The sequence below is a fragment of the Chiloscyllium punctatum genome, chromosome 41, assembly GCF_047496795.1.
Source record: "Chiloscyllium punctatum isolate Juve2018m chromosome 41, sChiPun1.3, whole genome shotgun sequence".
NCBI lineage: Eukaryota > Metazoa > Chordata > Chondrichthyes > Orectolobiformes > Hemiscylliidae > Chiloscyllium > Chiloscyllium punctatum.
In genome coordinates this window covers 40,613,086-40,626,794 of record NC_092779.1, presented here as the reverse complement: position 1 = coordinate 40,626,794, position 13,709 = coordinate 40,613,086, and the positions used below count along the sequence as shown (strand labels likewise).

Here is a 13,709-nt window from a genome sequence, read left to right as displayed (position 1 = left end):
GCGTTTGGTAAGTTTCCCCGTGGTAAATTAATACAGAAATTGAAGTCACATGGTGTGCAGGGTGTTCTAGCTAGGTGGATAAAGAACTGGTTGAGCAACAGGAGACAGAGAGTAGTAGTTGAAGTGAGTTTCTTGAAATGGAGAAAGGTGACCAGTGGTGTTCCACAGGGATCAGTGTTGGGGCCACTATTGTTTGTGATAAACATAAATGATCTAGAAGAGGGCACTGTTGGTATGATCAGCAAGTTTGCAGGTGACACAAAGATTGGTGGAGTAGCAGAAAGCATAAGGGACTGTCGAAGAATACAGGAGAATATAGATAGACTGGAGAGTTGGGCAGAAAAGTGGCAGATGGAGTTCAATCCAGACAAATGTGAGGTGATGCATTTTGGAAAGTCTAATTCTAGAGCGAATTATACAATGAATGGAAGAGCCTTGGGAAAAGTTGATGGGTAGAGAGATCTGGGAGTGCAGGTCCATTGTACCCTGAAGGTTGCTGCACAGGTCGATAGAATGGTCAAGAAGGCATATGGTACGCTTGCTTCATCGGACGGTGTATTGAGCATAACAGCTGGCAGGTCATGTTAAAATTGTACACAATATTGGTTCGGCCACATTTAGAATACTGTGTACAGTTCTGGTCGCCACATTACATAAAGGATGTGGACACTTTGGAGAGGGTGCAGAGAAGGTTTACGAGGATGTTGCCTTATATGGAAGGTGCTAGCTATGAAGAGAGGTTGAGTAGATTAGGTTTGTTTTTATTAGAAAAAATGAGATTGAGGTTTACAAAATCATGAAGGGTATAGACAGGGTAGATAGAGATACTTTTTCCCAGGTTGAAGGATTCAATAACGAGAGGTTATGCTTTCAAGGTGAGAGGTGAAAAGTTTAAGGGGGAATACAATGGCAAGTGCTTTACACAGAGGGTAATGCGTTGCCAGCAGAGATGGTAGAGACAGACATGGTAGATTCATTTAAGATGCGTCAAGACAGATGCATGAGTAGGTGGGGAGCAGAGGGATAGATACTTAGGAATTAGGCAACAGGTTTAGACAATGGATTTGGATTGGCTCAGGCTTGGAGGGCCTAAAGGCCTGTTCCTGGGCTGTAAATTTTCTTTGTTCTTTTTTCTTTTTCAGATTAGGATTGCTGAGGGAGAAAGGAAACGGGTGACCAAAAGGCAAAGAAAGAGCAGAAAGACTGTGCAGGTGTTCCCTGCAGTCATCTCCCTCCAAAACAGGTATACCATTTTTGGGGATGGCAGCAGTACCCAGGTTTATGGCACTGGAGCTGACTCTGTTGTACAGAAGGGCAGGAAAAAGTGTATAAGGGCTATAGTCATAGGAGATTAATCATAAGGAGAGTAGGTAGGAGGTTTTGTAGTCGAAAATAAGACTTCTGAATGGTATGCTGCCTCCCAGGTGCATGGGTCAGGGATGTCTCAGATTGGCTGCAGAACATTCTGAAGGGGGAGGGTGAACAGTCAGCTGTCATGGTGCATACAGGCACCAATGATATAGGTAAAAAATGGGATGACGTCCTAAAAATACAATTTAGGGAGTGTAAAGCCAAATTAAAAAGTAGGACCTCAGAGGTAGTAATCTCAGGATTGCTACCAGTGCCACGTCCTAGTCAGAGTAGAAATGAAAGAATAGGTAGGATGAATGCATGGCTTGAGAGGTGGTGCAGGAGGAAGGGGTTCTGATTTTTGGGACATTGGAGGGACATCTGGGGGAAGTGGGACTATTATAAATTGAACAGTCTACAGCTGGGCCAGACTGCTCCAAAAAAAAAGAAATCCAAGATATCTAGTTTCTCCTCATAGCTGAAAATTTCCATCCAAGGTATTATCATGGTGAATCTCTTCTGAACTCTCTCTAGTGCAATCATGTCCTTCCAGTAGTGTGGTGACCATTACAGCACTTAATATTCCATTTGCGTCCTAACCAATGTTCTATAAAGTTGAAATAAGACTTCCCTGTTCCTATATTCTACGCATTAGGTAATGAACACAATTATCCTGTATGTCATCTTCACCGCCGCATCTCCCTGCGCTGACACCTTCAGCGATCTATGGAATCTGTACTGAAAACAAAAATACTGGAGATCACAGCAGGTCAGGCAATATCCACGGAGAGAAAGCAAGCTAATGGTTCAGTCTATATGACCCTTTATCAGAGCTGAAGGTGATGGTGGAGGGTCGTCTTTGTGATTGAAAGCTTCTGGCCAAGATGTACCACAGGGATTGACACTGGACCCTTGCTGTTTGTTATGTATATTAACAACTTGGATATGAATCTAGATGTTATAATTAGTAAGAGTTTGCAAACAACATGAAAATTGGCGGCATTGTTGATAGTGAGTAGGATGGTCTCAGGCTACCGTTTGACATTGATCAGCTGGTAAATTGAGCAGAGCAGTGGCAAATGTAACTTAATCAGCACTGCTGCCTCACAGCGCCTCAATTCCCACCTTCGGCAACTGTCTGTGTGGAGTTTGCACATTCTCTCAGTGTCTGCGTGGGTTTCCTCCGGGTGCTCCGGTTTCCTCCCACAGTCCAAAAATGTGCAGGTTAGGTGAATTGGCCAAGCTAAATTGCCCGTAGTGTTAGGTGATGGGGTAAATGTAGGGGAATGGGTCTGGGTGGGTTGCTGTTCGGAGGGTCGATGTGGACTTGTTCCCACACTGAAGGGCCTGTTTCCACACTGAAAGAAATCTAATCCTGTTAAGTGTGAGGTGATTTATTTTGAGACGTCTTTATTGTTGTGTCTTGGAGGGTCCCTAAGCAGAAGATGAGATGTTAATCTTTGGGCATGCAAAGAGGCTCACTGGAACACTGTAGCAGGCCTGAGACAGAAATGTTGACATGGCAACATGGAGGTATGTTGAAGTGTCAGGCAAATGGAAGTTCTGGGTTGACTTTGCAGGAAGCATTCTTCAAGCATTGTTCAGCCCATGTTTTGCCTCCCCAATGTATAGGAGACCATGCTGTGAACAGTGAATACAGTGGACAAGATTGAATGAAATACAGATAAATCGTTGCTTCACCTGGAAGACATGTTAGCGGCTTTGGATAGTGAGGAGGGAGGAGGTAAGTATGCCAAAAAGATAATGTAGGCACTGGAGAATTTTGGAAGAAGTTCATGGATATCAACCATAACATAGCATCAAAGGTCCTGATATTCATCAAATGGAAGTGACGAGGGTAGTTTGACAAGAATGACCAAGAGACAGCCAATACAATCAATGATTTGCACAATGCTCACAGATTCCCCCATATCTGTCAGGAAAAGCCAGATACCATTCAGCAAAACATCTATTGCTAGCCAAACAAGCGAGTCATAGAATTATACAGCAGGAAACAGCGCCTTCTGTCCAACCAGCCCATGCCAAACATAATTCCAAATTAAACTAGTTCCATCTGCCTGCTCCTGGCTCACATCCGTCCAAACCTTTCCTATTCATGTATCTATCCAAATGTCTTTTAAATGTTGTAATTATACCCACATCCACCACTTTCTCAGAACATTCATTCCACATGCAAACCACACTGCATATAAAAAATTACCTCATGTCTTTTTTAAAATCTCTCTCCTCACACCTTAAAAATGTATCTCCTAGTCTTGAAATTTTCCGTCATGAGAAAAGACAACTACCATTAACTCTATCTATACCTCTCATTATTTTATAAACTTCTGTCAGATCACCTCTCACCCTCCCAGACTATCTTTATAACTCAAAACTTCTATACCCAGCAACATTCTGGTAAATCTCTTCTGTACTCTCTCCAGCTTGATAACATCCTTCCTATAACTGCGCAACCAGAACTGGACACTGTATTCCAGAAGAGGCCTCACCAGTGTTCTGTGCAACCTGAACAAGACTTCCCAACCCTTACCCTCAAAGGACTGAGCAAAGAAGGCAACCATGCCAAATACTGAATTAGTGGTGCTGGAGGAGCACAGCAGTGCCAAACGTCTTTTTAACCATGCTGTCTATTTGTGATGCAAATTTCAAAGAATTATGTACCTGCATCCCCAGGTCCCTCTGTTCTACAACACTATCCAAGGCCCTAACATTAATTGTATTAGCCCTACCTTTGTTTGTTGTACCAAAATGCAATACCTCACATTAATCCAGATTGAACTCCATCTGCCATTTTTCAGCCCATTGACCTATTTGATCAGATCCCTTTGTAGTCTTAGAAAATCTTCTTCATTATCTACAATGCCACAATTTTTGTTTCACCTGCAAACTTACTAACCATGCTTCTATATTCTCATCCAAATCATTTATATATATGACAGACAAAAGAGGACCCAGAACCGATCCCTGGGGAACACCACTGGTCACAAGCCTCCAGTCCAAAAAGCAATCTTCCACCATTACTCTGTCTTCTGCCATTATGCCAATTAAGTATCCAGTTGATGAAGAATCAAGGCTGCAAAGCTGCAGGAAGCTGTCAATAAGCAAGGCCTGAAGATTATTAAGGTTATTAAGATTATTAAGACAATCAATCATTAAGTTTACCTGCAGCCCCAAAATCAAAAGAAGAACACCATTCCTCTTAACAGATGGCAAATAGCTTCAAAGGATCTATCCCAAGACACTCTTATTGGCACAGAAATTTAACAATCTCCTGAAGCAAGAGTCCACCATGTAATGATACCATTGGATCACCCACACAGCATTGTGTCTTTATCATAAGTTGAATTAATCAAGACCATGAAACAGTGTTTGGGAGCCACCTGAAATATTCAGAATGGAGGAAGTCATTTGGCTTATGTGGAATACGTTTCAATCTAAACACTACTTGGAGAAAGATTAAGGGTGTCAAGGGCAAAATCTACTTTGGGCTGGTTTTAGCAACAGAGTCTCAGTTGTTCAATTGATAACCAAGCTGACCAAGTGCTGAGAAAATAACTGCTAGTCTGGGCTTCATGCAGCTGGTCAGGGACCTGAAGGAAGGACAGCATCCACTTCTCCTTGTCCTCACCAATTAACATTTAGCAAATGCATCTATTCATGACAATATTGACTAGAATGACCATCGTATAGACAAATTCATCCATCATATATGTAGCACTACCATTTTCCTAGATGATAAATTCAAAATAGATCTAGGGGGTCAAAACCAGGCATTTATGGAATATTTCAGCAACTTCAGAATTGTACTTTCATTTAATCTGTTTAACCTCATGGCCCTGCACATCTGTCAATTTATGAATATTATCAAGCCAGGCAACCAAAACTGATTCAGTGAAGACTGCAAAAGAATATACTAGAGTTATACATGTCCTAGAACAGCTTGGCTGGAGGTTTGCCTAGTTCTATCGCACAAGCCTTCAGCTTGACAGCTGGGATATTTGAAACTTCTGCTGTATCTAGTGCCATTAGCTACATCATGTGGAATGAAGTGATTTGGCCAAAGTCTGACACCAAAGGAGTTTCAGGTAAAGTATGTCATCATGTTGAAGAATTTTGCAAATACTTCAGCCTTGCCTTTTGCACAGATGTCTGGGTTCCCTTATCATTGGGATGTACAGCCTTATCCTTTGCGTACTTGAACAATTCAATAAGTACTGGAAAAGCACAGCCAGTCAGGCAGTTTCGAGCATAAGCTCCTTATGAACAGCTTATGCTCGAAATGTCGACTCCCCTGTCCCTTGGATGCTGCCTGATCAGCTGTGCTTTTCCAGCGCCAAATGTTTTGATTCTGATCTCCAGCATCGGGAATCCTCATTTTCTCTTATTTGAATGATTGTTCACCACTACATATGACACGATATGTGGTAGCAGTGCAGAACTTGGATCTGATCAGAGCTCTGTAAATGCAATTTTTTCTTTCATATCTTTCTTTCATGTCGCAAACTGTATTACAGCCAATGAAGAAATTTTCAATTTAAATTGTAGCTGTACTGTTGGAAATGTAGCAGTTAATTTTGTGTTCAGTAAGTTCCCAAATATGCCAAATGTTAATGACCACATAATCAATTTCTGTGATGCAGTTGAGGGACAAATGTTGTCCAGGAGCCCAGGCATTGCTCACCAGTTCTTAGAAATACTCCGCTGAGATCATTAATGAGCAACTGAGTGAGAACATAGGGCCTTGGTATAATAATTCTGCTGAAAGACAGCAGTTGCAACAGTATAACACTCCCATTAGAATGCCAGTCTTGATTATTTTATCCTCAGTTTCTCTAGTGAGACTTCAACCCACAAGTTTGTTATTCAGATGTAAAGTGCGATCAATAGAGTTACACTAATTTGGTTGTTGCATTATCCATTTTTATTTATTTGATCATGTGACTTTGATCACTTGACTTGCGCACATTTAATAATACTGATAAGTTCAACATCTAAAGTCTGTAGTTTAGATTTTAAACTGGCAATTGGAAAATTGAGCTAGTAGTATTTTCATATTCATAAATGTCACTCACTTTCTTTGGTGTGCCTAACACTTGACAAATTTTAAAGATTTCATCCACTTCACTGGTCCCTGGAAAGAGTGGTCTCAGAGTGTACAGCTCAGCCATAATGCAGCCCACAGCCCATATATCAATTGGAGAGCTATAACCAGAGGATCGCAATAGCACTTCAGGAGCACGATACCTGGGAAAATATGGAAAAGTTTAAAAGACTGCTTTACATTGTATATCTCTGAGACTGCCTGAAAGATTACAATGATTAGCTTAAAGCAGCTGTTGTTTTATAAATAGCAAAATTCTACAAATAACAATGAGAGGAACACTCAATTAATCTGGATTATTTTGGTGCTTTATAATATATTTAGAAAGTTTTCGTAACGAAAATGAGAACACTAAGCAAGATAGCATAGAGCGGTATGTAATGGAAATAATGGAGAATTGGCATGAGTAGACACACAGGAGGCTGGAAGAATGCAGCAAGCCAGGCTGCATCAGGAGGGGAAGAAGTCAATGTTTCGGGTACCAACCCTTCTTCAGGATTAGATGCTTGGTTTTGAAAAGGCTGTCAAAGTAAGTGCCAATCATACAGTTAACTATACAGTTGGGGGATTTTCTCAGGATCAAAGAGTCTGGAGGAAGAAATTTTGCTTACTAAGCTCTTTATTACATGGAAGCACGAAGGTGGAGGTGGTAGCTGCTGGCACTTTACCTGTTCAAGGTCTCAAATGGAGAAGGACAGGTGAGTGGATGGAGAGTGGGATTTCACAGCAACAGAAAGGGTTTGCCCTCAGTGGACACATTATCTTACTAGTTCTAGGTCCCTAAATCAGGCACTGACTGTCTTTGAACAGGGGCAATTTGAATGCCCTCGGGCAATGGCAAATCTCCCATCATACCAGGTAAATACCAGAGATGGTGGGATAAGGCTCTTGAATTGCAGAAGGTCATCGATCATAGGTATTCCCACTATGAATTTAATCAAGGCAGAAACTGTAAGATAATAGGCACCCTACCATCAAACCTGCAATGGGGGAGGGCATTATGTTAAGTAATGTCAACTGGAGAACAGATTTTCTTTATAGATTGTGTAACAAAAATAAGAGCAGATGGAATTTAAAGTAGGTAAGTGTGAGGTCATTGATTTTGGATCCATGAGAGACAAACAGTTACATGTTTATTATCTGGGACGCACTTGAAACCGATAGTACTGATAAATCAAAAAGAGAGGGAATACTTTTAGTAACCATGTATCATTCAATCATTTGAGTATTTTCAGTGGTGAATGGACCTGGGAAACCATACTTGATTATTAAAGTGGCAAGGTGAAGTTTGGCTGGCTGTCACAATGGTGGTGCTGGTTATCATTGGTACAGGTTCTGTTTTCCCAAGTGCACAAGTTCCTTGGTCAGGGGATATTGGAACTTCTGCTTGGTGGCACATTTCAATTTGTACTACGCATGAATTTTACTATACCACAATATTTGTAAATAGTGAAAAGGAAAGCACAGCGTAAGAACAGAATAATTTAGTAGAGCAAGTATGGAAATAGTTTAAATTACCAAATTTCAGTGGGAATGGAATGGAAAACAGTAGGAATACATTTTACACAATGGTGATGAAAAGATCTGGTTAGATCTAATTCAGAGTACTGTATTCTAGGTACTTTACCTCAGGAAAAATATACTAGTCCTGGAATGGGTGCAATACCAATTCAGCACCCTTGGCTCAAAGAGTTAAATTATGAGGGCAGGTTGCAGAGATTAGGCTTGTACTCCCTTGGGTTTAGAGGATTAAGTGATGATCAAGCGTCACAGTGCGGAATCAGGCCATTTGGCCCATCTAGTCCACACTGTTCCTCCAAACAGCTCCCAATCCCTTACCTTGTCCCTGCAATGCTGCATTTCCCGTAGTAAACCACTTAGCCTGTATATCCCTGGACACAATGGCACAAATTAGCATGGCCAGTCCACTGAAGCTGCACATCTTTGGACTGTGGGAAGAAACCAAAGCACCCAGAGGAAACCCATGCAGACATGGGGAGAAATGTGTAAACTCGCCACACAAAGTTGGCCAAGGCTGGAATCAAACCTGGATTCCTGGCACTTGAGGCAGCAGTGCTAACTACTGAGGCATCATGCTGCCCGGTCAAGGTGATTGTAACAGTCAAATAGGATTGCTAGAGAGAAACTATTTCTTTGGCTGGAATTTTCCCACTTTCAGTCAAAATATATTATTGAGTGAGAATCATGGTACCAGATCTGAAGTAGCTTGGAGCAACATTTCTCACGCAACCTTCTGCTCTTCAACTCATCAATCATGTAACCATACACTTAAGCACTTTTCTAAAGAAGAAATGTGTAGCTAGAAAAGTGGATGTATGAGCCACCGCTGGGACCTTTCAGCATTTATGCCATGGCACGGTGGCTCAGTGGCTAGCACTGATACCTCACAGTGCCAGGGACCTGGGTTCAATTCCAGCCTGGGCGACTCCGGTTTCCTCCCATAGTACAAAGATGTGTAGGTTAAGTGGATTGGCCATGCTAAATTGCCCTTTGTATCCAGGGATGTGTAGCTTAGATGCATTTTGCATGAGAAAGGCAGGGCTACAGAGATAAGGTAGGGGGTTGAGTTTGTATGGGATGCTCCTCACGGAGAGTTGGTGTCGACTTGTTGGGCCAAATGGCTTATTTCTACACTGCCATATTTAAAGTCTAGTACATGCCATTTCAGACACTGGCTCTCACACTGTTTCTTGATCATTATCACTGAGGATATGGCTCAAAGGGAAGCTCACTTTCTGCTTTGTAGACGGAGTCCTGCAGATGTTGGTAGTTGAACGGTAGAGAGGAGGGCAGTCTTTTCTCATGTAACAGTAAAGTCACCATAGACATAACAGACCATACAGTTGCTCTAACAAAGCACAAAGAGCAAAGAACAGATACCGCACAGGAACAAGCCCTTCAGCCCTCCAAGCCTTCATTGACACATTGTGCCGTTCCATACTAAAACTGTCTTCACTTACTGGATCTGGATCCCTTTATTTCCTTCCTATTTATGTATTCAAGTGCAACTGTTGTGTCTGCTTCCACAACCTCTCCTGGCATCATGTTCCAGGCAATCTGCAGTCCTTGTGTGAAAAACTTGCCTCGCATATCTCTTTTAAACATCCTCCACTTCGCACCTTGAACCTTTGTCCCCTCATAATTGATCCCTCCACCCTGGGAAAAAAGACTCATACTTTCCACACTATCCATGCTATTCACAAAATCTTATAAACTTCTGTTAGGTCACCCCTTAACCTCCTGTGTTCGAGTGAAAACAAATCAATCTAATCAACCTTTCTTCAAAGGCAAAATCCCCCATACCAGGCAATACCCTAGTAAAACGTTTGTGTACCGTCTCCAAAGCATCCACATCCTTCTGGTGCTGTGGTGACCAGAACTGTATGCAATATTCCATGTGTGGTCTAACTGAAGTTCTCTCAAGCTCCAGTGTATCCTTATATTCAGTGCCCTTTCCAATGAATGCAAGCATGCCATAAGCCTTTTTTGACTACCTTATCTTGTATTAGAGAGAGAGAGAGAGAGAGAGATGGAAGAGAGAAATGACTGATGGCGGTTTATTCTGAAGGTAACCACGTCTTAGGTGAGGGTAGGCCCAATCAAGGACAAATGAGGGAATTAATGTCTGGAGCTGGATGAAGGCGGTGAGGTTGAATCATGTTTTCAAAAGGAGGAGGAGGAAGTGGTGGATGATGATTCTCAGGAGGGGTATTTTGGTATTCTAGGAGATATCAATATTAAAAAGGAGTTATTGGGTGTTTTAGAAAAGCATTAAACAAATTCCCAGGACTTGACAGGATCTATCCCAGAATGCTGAGAGAGACAGGCAAGGAAAGTGCTGGGGCCTTGTACAAAATCTTTGTATCCTCTTTAGTGGCAGGAGAGGTCCTAACAGACTGAAGAATGGCCAATGTTGTTCCTCTGTTTAAGAAGGGGAACATGGATTATCCAGGAAATCATAGGCCAGTGAGCCTTACATCAGCGGTGGGAAATTATTGGAGATAGTTTATGGGATTGGATTTACTCACATTTGGAAAAATATGGACTTATTGGTGAGAGGCAGCATGGCTTTGTGTAGGAAATCTGTGTCTCACAAACTTGATTGAGTTTATTGAGAAAGTGGGAATCAAAATACGTAGTGCTGGAAAAGCACAGCTGGTCAGGCAGCATCCGAGGAGCAGGACAGTCGATATTTTAACCATAAGCTCTTGATCTGGAATCAGCATCAACAATCCTCACTTTCTCCTCCTTAATTGGGAAAGTGACAAAAAAGAATGGTGAGGACAGATGTTGTCTGTATGGTCTTTAGCAAGCCTTTGACAAGGTCCTTCATGCCAGCTGATAACACAAGGTAAAGTTGCATGGGATCTGTGGGGAACTAGCAAGATAGTCATAGAAGACAGAGAGTAGCAGTGGAAGGATGTTTTTCTGACTGGATATCTGTGACCAGTTATGTTCTTCAGGGATCAGTGCTGGGACCCCTGTTGTTTGTAATATATATAATTGGTTTGGAGGAGTATGTAGATGGTGGTTTGGAGGAGTATGTAGATGGCCTGATTATTAAGTTTGCAGATGGCACAAAGGTTTGCGAGCTGCAGATAGTGAGGAGGAATACCAGAAGATACAGCAGGCTACAGATAGGCTGGAAACATGGGTGAAGAAATGGCAGATGGAGCCTACTCCGGATAAATGAGAGATGATGCATTTTGGTAGATTTAATGCAAGAGGGAAATAAAAAGTAAATGGAGAACACTTAGTAGCATCAACATGCAGAGGGATCTAGCAGTACAGATCCATAGTTCCCTGAAAGTGTCAATACAGGTGGATAAGGTGGTCAAAAAGGCATACGGCATGTTTGCATTCATCAGTCAAGGAACAGAATATAAATATTGGAAAGTCATGTTGTAGCTCTGTAGAACTTTGCTCAGGGCACATTTGGAATATTGTGTATAATTCTGGTTGCTACACGACCAGAAAGATGTGGAAGCTTTGAAGAGGTTACAGAAACCATTTACCAGGACGTCAGCTGGTTTGGAGGGTATTAAATATGAGGAGAGATTGGACAAATCTTTTTTGTTTTCACTTGAATATTGAAGGATTAAGGGTCGACCTGATAGAAGTTTACAAAATTATGAGACGCACAGACGGAATGGATAGTTGGAATATTTTTGCCAAGGTAGAAACATCAATTACCACGGGACATAGGTTCAAGGTAAAAGGGGGTGAATTCAAAGGAGGTGAATTCAAAGGAGATGTGAGAGGCAAGAATTTTACACTGAATGACTTGAATGCATTGCCAGAGAAGTGGTAGAGGCAGATACAATTGCTTGGTTTAAGGGACACCATGACAGATATGTGAATAGGCAGGGATTAGAAGGATATGGTAGAGGCAAAGGTTTTTAGTTTAGAAAAGCTTGTGTCGCTGTAGTCTTGGTGGACAGAAGGGCCTGTTTCTGTGCCGTATCGTTCTTTGTTTATTTGTTATGAATAACTTAAAAGGCTTAATGATGTACTTCTGTGTCTATGTTTTAAAAACAATTTGCTCTTTTCCATTCTGATCAAAATTAATAAACCAACTCTGATATCTAGTTTAGGACTAGTTTTAACATTTACTTTTCTCAATCCTTGAAGATTTGGTTGAACAATGAAGTATTGAGTTATTTAAACAAATCCTTAGATATTTGATTAAAGAAAATAGATGAAACTTTCATTCAAGGTTTTGCTTTCATCTATAAAATTGGACTTACCACCGTGTGGATACATAGTCTGTATATGGTGGACGTGATCGAATCTCTCTGGCTAATCCAAAATCTCCTATTTTGACAAGTTCTGGACCCATGCACAGCAGGTTTTCAGGCTTCATATCACGGTGAAAAAATCCTAATGGAGACATCCAAAATAAGTAAAACAGCATGTGCAAATCTATCTTGAAGATGTTATGGTATAGTCTTAGCAAATAAAAGGTCTGCAGGTAAAACTCACAGCTAGTACTAATATTATTATTTAACTTAAGAAGAAAGATACAGATCTTCAGAAAGATCAACAGATTTTCAGAACGACCATCTTTTGCACAATCACTGATTTAGAAAGCAACTGATTTCTTTGCAGTAAAAAAGTTTATTTTCTCTTGTAATGAGAATAAGTAGTAATAGAGAAATTAGCAGGTACAGTCAGCGAAGAGGGTTACCTCAGATTACAACAGAATCTTGACCAGATGGGCCAATGGATTGAGAAGTGGCAGATGGAGTTTAATTCAGATAAATGCGAGGTGCTGCATTTTGGGAAAGCAAATCTTAGCAGGACTAATACACTTAATGGTAATGTCCTAGAGAGTGTTGCTGAACAAAGAGACCTTGGAGTGCAGGTTCATAGCTCCTTGAAAGTGGAGTCGCAAGTAGATAGAATAGAGAAGAAGGCGTTTGGTATGCTTTCCTTTGTTGGTTAGAGCATTGAGTACAGGAGTTGGGAGGTCATATTGCAGCTGTACAGGATATTGGTTAGGCCACTGTTGGAATATTGCATGTAATTCTGGTCTCCTTCCTATCCGAAAGATGTTGTGAAACTTGAAAGGGTTCAGAAAAGATTTACAAGGATGTTGCCAGGGTTAGAGGATTTGAGCTATAGGGAGAGGCTGAACAGGCTGGGGCTGTTTCCCTGGAGTGTCGGAGGCTGAGGGGTGACCTTATAGAGGTTTACAAAATTATGAGGGGCATGGAAAGGGTAAATAGGCAAAGCCTTTTCCCTGGGGTGTGAGTGTCCAGAACTGGACGGCATAGGTTTAGGGTGAGAGGGGAAAGGTATAAAAGAGACCTATGGGGCAACTTTTTCACACAGAGGATGATATGTGTATGGAATGAGCTGCCAGAGGAAGTGGTGGAGGCTGGTACAATTGTAATATTTAAGAGGCATTTGGATGGGTATATGAATGGGAAGGGTTTGGAGGAATATGGGCCAGCTGGCAGGTGGGATTAGATTGGGTTGGGATCGGATGGAAGGGTCTGTTTCCATGCTGGACATCTCTATAACTCTCAGAGAAACTACATTTTTGTTTCTTTCTGATCAATGCTAATAACCCAAAAAATGTCCTCTGAATAGGGACACAGAAATATGCAGCATAAAATAAGATAAATTCATGTTCCAAAATATTTTAGTGAAGAGATTTCTCTTCACTTCTTTAATCTATGGCAATTATAAATTGGTGACTTCTCTCACTAAG

The 13,709-nt window shown here is 41.4% G+C and overlaps 1 protein-coding gene across 1 annotated transcript in view; it reads right to left on the bottom strand.

The window, feature by feature from the left end:
• mak (male germ cell-associated kinase) overlaps window positions 1-13,709 on the bottom strand; it is a 233,517-nt gene that overhangs the window by 106,482 nt on the left and 113,326 nt on the right. The window contains exons 8-9 of the mRNA XM_072560769.1: window positions 12,241-12,373; window positions 6,444-6,615 (exon numbers count right to left, since the gene is read on the bottom strand). Coding sequence (XP_072416870.1) covers window positions 6,444-6,615; window positions 12,241-12,373 — 305 coding nt within the window. The remainder of the gene's footprint in view (window positions 1-6,443; window positions 6,616-12,240; window positions 12,374-13,709) is intronic.